The following is a 7,974-nucleotide window of genomic DNA, read 5'->3' on the forward strand; positions in this document are numbered from 1 at the left end:
GTTAAAGTACAGTTGACTTTGCATTTGGAGGGGAAGGTGGGGGTGGGGAGGGGACACACAGGGACCTGGAACAGCTTTTGCATTCTTGTGTGTGAGTCCCTTCTCTCAGCAGATCCCCAAGAAGAAGACAGTAGAAAAATGGCCAGTCCCCTATGGCTGAGGAACATCTCACATGTCACCCGTGTGAGACTGAGGCAGGGTAGAAAGACAGGTTGGGGGTGGTGGTTTGACTATGCTCGGCCCAGAGAGTAGCACTATTTGTAGGTGTGGCCTTGTTGGAGGAAGTGCGTCACTGTGGGTGTGAGCTTTAAGACCCTCATCCTAGCTGCCCTGAAGCAGTCTTCTGTTTGCCTTTGGAACAAGATGTTAAACTCTCAGCTCCTCCCGCACCATGCCTGCCTGGATGCTGCCATGCTCCCACCTTGATGATAATGAACTGAACCTCTGAATCTGTAAGCTAGCCCCAATGATATGTTGTCCTTATAAGACTTGCCTTGGTCATGGTGTCTGTTCGTAGCAGTCAAACCCTAATTAAGACATTAAGTTAAAGGGATACTGAAAGGAAATGGATTTCCTCAGGCTAGAATCCAACAAAAGCTTCTCATAGCTGACAGTCAAGAATATTTGAATAGCTGGGCATTGGCGGTTCATGCCTTTAATTCCAGCACTTAGGAGGCAGAGGCAGGTGGATTTCTGAGTTCGAGGCCAGCCTGGTCTACAGAGTGAGTTCCAGGACAGCCAGGGCTACCCAGAGAAACCCTGTCTTGAAAAACCAAAAAAAAAAAAAAAAAGATTTTTTTATTTATTACATGTAAATACACTGTAGCTGTCTTCAGACACAGCAGAAGAGGCCATCAGATCTCATTACAGATGGTTGTGAGCCACCATGTGGTTGCTGGGATTTGAACTCATGACCTTTGGAGGAGCAGTCAGTGCTCTTAACCACTGAACCATCTCTCCAGCCTAAGACAGTTTATTTATTAAGAGAGTAATCCTGTTTGGCATGGTAGTGCACACCTTTAGTCTGGCACTCAAGAGGCAGGGACGGGTGGATAGTGTGAGTGCCAGGCCAGCCAGGGCTACATAGGAGTCTCCATAAAGAAGTAACTACAACTTAAAACTCAAAAGCACTTCCAAGACTAAGCTGGCAGAGAGCTGCCTGGAAGGCCCTGGGTTGGAAGATCCTTTTTGGCTAATTTCATGACTCCTAACAGCTGAGTTCTCTTACACTTATATAGATAAAAAGACATACCTGGGAAGCCAAAACATTCCAGTTCTTTCTCAAGAGCTTGGGTTTTTTAAAGCACATGAAGAGTCTTCCTCCCCAAACTTAGGGTTGGTCAGTTTGATTGGCCCAGAACTGTTGTCTGTCACGTCCTGGTCTAGCCTTGAACTTGTTGGGCTGGTCCATCAGCAGGGGCCTGCTGGTGGGAGACAAAAGCCTACAAAGACTTTGTTTTAAAAGCTGCCAGACTGTTTGTTTGTTTTGGTTTGTTTTGCTTTTTCAAGGCAGGGTTTCTCTGTATATCCCTGGCTGTCCTGGAACTCACTCTGTAGACCAGGCTGGCCTCAGAAATCCACCTGCCTCTGCCTCCTAAGTGCTGGGATCAAAGGCGTGTGCCACCATTGCCCGACTCTGCCAGGCTTTTGTCTCAAGTCGGGAGGGTGAGGAAGAAACCAGCCATCTTGGAGAATGGGCACCTTTATTACCATGGTCCTGTCTCTATCTGTCTGCCCACCAGGGAGCCTGTCTAACTGTCTGTTGTTTCCCTCTGGGTCTGCTGTATGTCTCTTTCCTTACTTCTAATAAACAAACACCTTTGTTCAACTGCTGATTCTGTTAGTTTCTGGGAGATTCCAACAGACTTCTCCCGGGGACCTAGCAAGGGTCAACGGTCAACGGTGGCATACACATGGACTAATCACTATCCCAACATCCCAATCTCCCTCCACCCCCACTGCTCTCACATGTTCCTGGTGGTCTCTCTCTTCCCCTTTCTGTCCTTCTCTGTCCCCTCTTCTCTGCCCTCACGGACTGCTCCCATCTGTCTGCCTCTGAGATTTCTCCGCTGCCACCCACTGCGCTCCAGATTTTTCCCTGCCTTTTCCATTCTTTAGCTGGCAGAGAAAACAAATCCAAATAAGACCTGGAGACCCCAGGACCATAAGCCCAGCGGTGCTTATGGAGGCAGCTTTTCAATCAAGATCCCATCTTCCCAGATGTGTCTCTAGCTTGTGTCAAGTTGACATAAAACTAGCCAGCACAGGGCGCTTGCACAGGCTATCCCTCCTCTTGGCCATCCTACCCAGAGGCCCAGACATTCCTGGAAAGTCTGGAGTCAGCAACCAGACCGGGAGGGGCCAGGTTAGGTAGCTCGCTCTGAGGTCTAGCCCTTACACAGCCCTTGGACTCTGTAAACCCTTCACTCCTGTCTTGAGGGCGCAGCTGTTCTGCAGTTTCAGAATTCAGTGCTAAAAATACTCCATGGCCAGAAGGAAGGGCCGACAGGGGGTCTAGCCACTTGTGGGTAGGGCTTCTTAGACCTGTGATGGAGGCTCATTAACCACAAAAGGGGTGGGTCCTGTATACTCAAACCCCAAGAAAAGGAGGCCCTCCTGATGAACAAGAGACCTCTAGGAGAGGGTACCACCTCCCTGTCTCTTCACAGGACCTCTAGGATGAGTGGCCATGTGTTTGCATATCTATTTGGGAGGCAGGCAAAGGCAGCCCTAGTTTGAACCAAGGAGTTTTAGAGTAGCCCAGGCAAACAGTGCCCAGGACTTCCAGTCTCTAGGCCCCAGAGCTTCCCCCAAGTACAATAGCTCTCTAAGTAGAGAGTTACAGAATGGGCCAGAGGTGTCTGCCCTCCCTTGACCAGTCCAAGGGAGGAGGACTGGACATGGATTTATGTCAGGGCCCTCTATGCTTCCTACCCAACTTCAGTTTCTCTAACTACAGACTCTGAGCAGGGAGCACCTGGCCGGTCCCTCCCTCCAGACAGACAGACAGCTTGTATCATCTCTGGGCTCAGACTCCCTGGACCACACTTCTCAGGTCCTCAATGCAGGCGCCTGCCTTATCAATCCCAATCTCAGGGGGAGACAGACAAACATCCTTTGCTTCCATGGTGACAACAGTCCCTCCCACTGGCCCTCCCCTGACCCTGAGGATGGAGTGGCCAGGGAATTCCTCTCTTTATCCACTGGCATGAAACCTGACTCCTTTCCAGACCTCCCTCCATGGCTCCTTTACTAAACGGAGCTGGCCCTGGCTTGGGGTGTGGGGTTGGATACCCCACTCGGGCACATCTCTGCCTCTGCCTGGGTGGGATCTGCTCTGCCTGGCCTGTGTAAAGTAAGCGCTTGGGTCCAACTCCTGCTGTATAAGGAGTTCCTAAAGAGCGTCTTATGCGCCACGCCCCCAGGAGGGCGTGTCCACTTCAGTGTTTCCTGGTCTCTATAATCTGGTACCTGTTCCTGCAGATGGCTCTTGTCCCAGTGGAACCCTCTTGCTCTGGGCATTTTCCGGAGACAACCCGAACTAGTTTCTCTCTGGGTCGGATCATATCCTCAGGGGACATCACGGCTCTGATCCGAACTTACCTCATCTTCTACACTGGTGTCCAAAGCTGGACTCCTCATGCTGACAAGGGCATACCTGTTTGGGCATCTTCCTTTTCCTCCTGCCTGGCCATGAGGGGCTTTGCCTAGCTACATTCTACAGTCTCTTCCCAGGCCACCCTCCCTCAGCTTCTCACTGCTTTTCTTTTCTTTTTTTTTAAAAAGATTTATTTATTTTATGTATATGAGTACACACTGTAGCTGTACAGACAGTTGTGAGCCTTTACCTGGTTGTTGGGAATTGACCTTTAGGACCTCTGCTCGCTCCAGTCCGCCCTGCTCGCTCAGTCCCTGCTAGTTCCTACCCAAGGTTTTCTAATTATTAATTAATTAATTAATTAATTTTGGTTTTTCAAGACAGGGTTTCTCTGTATAGCCCTGGCTGTCCTGAACTCTGTAGACCAGGCTGGCCTCGGAACTCAGAAATCCACCTGCCTCTGCCTACTAAGTGCTGGGATTAAAGGTGTGAGCCACCACTGCCTGGCTTACAGTATACTTATTTATAATAATAATTAGAGCTGTCTTCAGACACACCAGAAGAGGGCAACAGATCTCATTACAAATGGTTGTGAGCCACCATGTGGTTGCTGGGATTTGAACTCAGGACCTTCGGAAGAGCAGTCGGTGTTCTTACCTGCTCACCATCTCACCAGTCCTTCTCACTGCTTTTCTTTGTCTTGAAATCCTCTCCTGGCTTAGCTCCTAGACCTCTCTCCTCTTGGCCTCCTGTTGCTGACTGCCGTCCAAGCCTGGCTTCTTCTCTGTCTTAGCCTGGAAACATCTGGGAGAGGAGGAAGCTGGAGTTGCTAGTCTTTACACACACTGATGGACTGGTCATAAACACTCATATTCTTAGTTTCCGGGGGAAAGCTTTGCCAAATGGCCTTGGCAAATTGTCCCATGGTTGGAGGCTTTGGAGTCCTCAATATGGCTGTGCCCTTGCCAACTACATATTAACTCAGGACTTCACTCACCCAGGGCTTCTCCACTCCCTATAACCTCTCACAGGCCCAGACTACAAAAGCTATTGGTTTACGGATGACTGACATTTGGTCCATCCGTCTCTCCTGATACCACGCTCAAGATTTGTCCAAGCAGATGTCAGGTAGATGCCTCCAAATCAGTTAAGGCCAGAGCGAGACTCCGCCTCCTGCCTTCTCTCCAGCATTCCGTTCCTCCATCTCTGCCACAGGCAATGCCATCCATTCTCCATGCTCAGACCGCTCAGCCCTTGACCCCCAGTCACAGCCCTGTTCAGTTTATGGGGAAAAAGCACTCCACCCCCTGGGCTTCCGGGCTCTACCCACCCAAGCCAGTGATTACTTTGCCCGTCTTTTGCCCTTAGACACATTTTAATTTTTATTTTGAGAATTCCATACCTGCACACGTAGTATTTTGTTGTTGGTGGTGGTGGGTTTTGGTTTTTCTTTTTCTTTTTTTTCTTGAGTCAGGGTTTCTCCGCGTAGCCCTGGCTGCCCTGGAACTTGCTCTGTAGACCAGGCTGGCCCCGAACTCAGAAATTGCTTGTCTCTGCCTCATGAGCTTTTTTTTTTTTTTTTTTTTTTTTTGAGCTTCTACTAGCTTGGAACCTGCCTCTGCCTCTTGAGTGTTGGGATTAAAGGTATATGGCACCATGCCTGGCAAAGGTATCTCTTTAAGTTATTCTGGGTAGACTTGCTAAGGGGTATATGGTAATTCTATGTTTAAGTGTTATTTGAATAAAATGAAATCAGGGCTTTAGTTTTCTGAGTTAGTGTTTGGTTATGTAGTTCAGTTGTCATGACCAGAACTCACTATTCTGCCTCCAATTTCCTCGTACTAGGATTTTAGGTACATCTGATAATTGTTTATTTATTTATTTAGAGATGGGGTTACTATGTAACTCTAGCTGGCCTGAAACTCTATTGACAAGACTGGCCTCGGACTCTCAGAGAGCTGCCTGCCTCTGCTTTTGGAGTGCTGGCAATGAAGGCGAGCTCCACCACACTCAGTGGTGGTCTTGCTTTACATATTTGAGTACCACCTTTACTGTTCCCCATAGTGGCTGAGCCATTTTAAATCCCCGCAAAAAACCGCATGAAAAACATGTACTTTTTCATATCTGGGACAGTACACGTTACTGTTTTGTTTGTATAACCTTTTAGTCAGCACAGGGATCTTTTAGAAGATCTTTTTAGAAGTGACAGTTAAATGTCACCTCCTCAGATTATGGGCTTCCCAGGTCACCTGACTTACCGTGGAGGTTCGTCTCAGGCATTATTTTCCATCAAGGAGCTGTTCTAAGTCGTGTGGTATTGAACTGTCTGGACCATGATGGACAGTGTCTTTTGTTGGCTAACAGGATCCCCAGCATTTAGCAGAATGTTCGACACACAGTAGGTCCTCAGTAAATGGTTGGCTAATGGCGTTTTTCTCTTCTGCCAGGTTTCGAGTTCTTCTCCAGCCTGCCCACTTGCTCCAGCATGGCTCAGCATCCTCAGCCAGGTCTTCCCCACAGAGCACACCCAGATGTCACCAGTAAAGCCGGAGGTTGGCCATTGGCGGGCTCGGCACGTAGGCCCGCCCCTGGCTCGACTCTTTGCACTTGTTTTCATAGCCCCGCCCCCATGGCAATCTCGTGGGTCCTTCCTATTGGTTCTTCTCTAGATGCTGTCGATCAACCAATTCTGATTGGCTACAGCATCTCCCACACCTCCGTAGCAGCCACAACAACCGCCACGTGCTCTACCGTGGGACTTCCTCATTGGCTAGCCGCCTGGATACACCTGGCTGTCCCACTTCCTCCTCCCATTGGCTCTCCAGTCCCCGCGGGCTCGGCCCCTCCGACGCCGATTAGCTCCCGGAGAGAGCGAGGCAGGGCTTGGGGCGGGTAAAGAGCGCGGGTTTGCCGGCGCGCGCGCGGAGCATTATTTCGATGGCTGGGCCGAGGCTGGCGGCGGGCTTCCTGCAGGTGCCCGCGGTTACACGAGCCTACACCGCGGCCTGCGTCCTCACCACGGCCGCAGTGGTGAGCCAGCCGGGCGGTCCCTGGCCCGCAAGAGGGGGTTAGGGATGTCGCCCGCCTCCGGCGTCTTACATGCTCCCTGTCCCACAGCAGCTGGAACTCCTCAGCCCCTTCCAGCTCTACTTCAACCCGCACCTGGTGTTCCGGAAGTTCCAGGTGAGGCCACCTCGACCCCGGCTGCCAGGCGCCGGGCCCCTGCCCTCCATCCCCGCGCCTCACCGCCACCCCCACCTCTTCGCAGGTCTGGAGGCTCATCACCACCTTCCTCTTCTTCGGGCCCCTGGGATTCGGCTTCTTTTTCAACATGCTCTTCGTGTATCCTGGGCCACCTCGGCGGGAGGCTGGGGGCGGGGGTAGCCTGGGTGGGGGTTATGCTGGGCTAGTAACGGGGAAACTGAGGCCCAGTCGACGTGGCACTTCCTATGCCAGTGTTGCAGGTTCCGCTACTGCCGCATGCTGGAGGAGGGTTCTTTCCGGGGCCGCAAGGCTGACTTCGTTTTCATGTTTCTCTTCGGTGGTGTTCTTATGACTGTATCCTTCTGTACGCTCAGTACTATTGGACCAAAGGGACACCCTCTTATCTGCTGTGACCCAGACCAGGAGGGACAGGCATTCAGAGCCAGGCAGCCATGTAGCTTAGGTGCCCCAGCTAGATCTCCAGTGTCCCTGAACAGCACAACAGGGAGATAGAGGGTAGTCTGGTACACTCCTGAGACTCTGAAACGTGGATGCAAGAGCCAGAAGGAAGGAGCAGGCACGGGAATTAACGGGGCCTGGGTACCTGGAAACCACGGAAAGGGGTCCTCATATCTCCGGAATAGACCAGGGCTACGGGGGAACCTGTGGGAAGGGTCAGAGGCACTGTGGGCAGCCGACTGCTCCAGGGAGCCTTGACTCTTGGCCCAGCTGCTGGGATTCCTAGGCAGCCTGCTGTTCCTGGGACAGGCCCTCATGGCCATGCTGGTCTATGTATGGAGCCGTCGCAGCCCTCACGTGAGGGTCAACTTCTTTGGCTTACTCAACTTCAAGGCGCCATTCCTGCCCTGGGCCCTCATGGGCTTCTCGCTGCTGCTGGGCAACTCGGTTATCACAGACCTGCTAGGTGGGCCCGCCTACCCTTGCCACTCACCCCATGCCGCTGCTCCCATAGGGAACGCAGCTCACAGGCATCCCTTCCCCCTGCTCCTCCCAACCCCCTCATCTTATCCTAACTTCTCTTCTGTTATTAATGCTCCTCAAGCAATCCAGCTGGCCCACAGGATTTGCATCTGCAGTTGACCAGCCTGGGGGTGGTTAGTTTCTGCTTCTGGGCTCCTACTCCCCCAGTGTTCTCAAGCTCCTAGTTCCTC

At 51.6% G+C, this 7,974-nt stretch overlaps 1 protein-coding gene and 1 long non-coding RNA gene across 7 annotated transcripts in view; one reads left to right on the forward strand and one right to left on the reverse strand.

The window, feature by feature from the left end:
* The window catches only part of LOC116074243, a 22,038-nt gene extending 15,965 nt beyond the window's left edge, over nt 1-6,073 (reverse strand). For both annotated transcript variants that reach the window (XR_004112151.1, XR_004112150.1), the window contains exons 1-3: nt 5,857-6,073; nt 4,256-4,402; nt 1,253-1,424 (exon numbers count right to left, since the gene is read on the reverse strand). This is a non-coding gene — a long non-coding RNA (uncharacterized LOC116074243). The remainder of the gene's footprint in view (nt 1-1,252; nt 1,425-4,255; nt 4,403-5,856) is intronic.
* Nucleotides 6,074-6,420: 347 nt separating this feature from the next.
* Derl3 (derlin 3) overlaps nt 6,421-7,974 on the forward strand; it is a 2,679-nt gene continuing 1,125 nt past the window's right edge. For 2 of the 5 annotated variants that reach the window (XR_004112149.1, XM_031346492.1), the window contains exons 1-5: nt 6,421-6,628; nt 6,716-6,781; nt 6,867-6,940; nt 7,063-7,156; nt 7,532-7,727. Coding sequence is in view for 4 of the 5 variants with exons in the window: in XM_031346492.1 (XP_031202352.1) it covers nt 6,536-6,628; nt 6,716-6,781; nt 6,867-6,940; nt 7,063-7,156; nt 7,532-7,727 (523 nt within the window). In the remaining variant the exon portion in view is untranslated. Of the gene's footprint in view, nt 6,629-6,715; nt 6,782-6,866; nt 6,941-7,054; nt 7,157-7,531; nt 7,728-7,974 lie in introns of all 5 variants that reach the window. The other 3 variants (XM_031346493.1, XM_031346494.1, XM_031346495.1) reach the window with 3 other exon arrangements.

The sequence above is a fragment of the Mastomys coucha genome, unplaced genomic scaffold (assembly GCF_008632895.1).
Source record: "Mastomys coucha isolate ucsf_1 unplaced genomic scaffold, UCSF_Mcou_1 pScaffold3, whole genome shotgun sequence".
Classification (NCBI taxonomy): domain Eukaryota; kingdom Metazoa; phylum Chordata; class Mammalia; order Rodentia; family Muridae; genus Mastomys; species Mastomys coucha.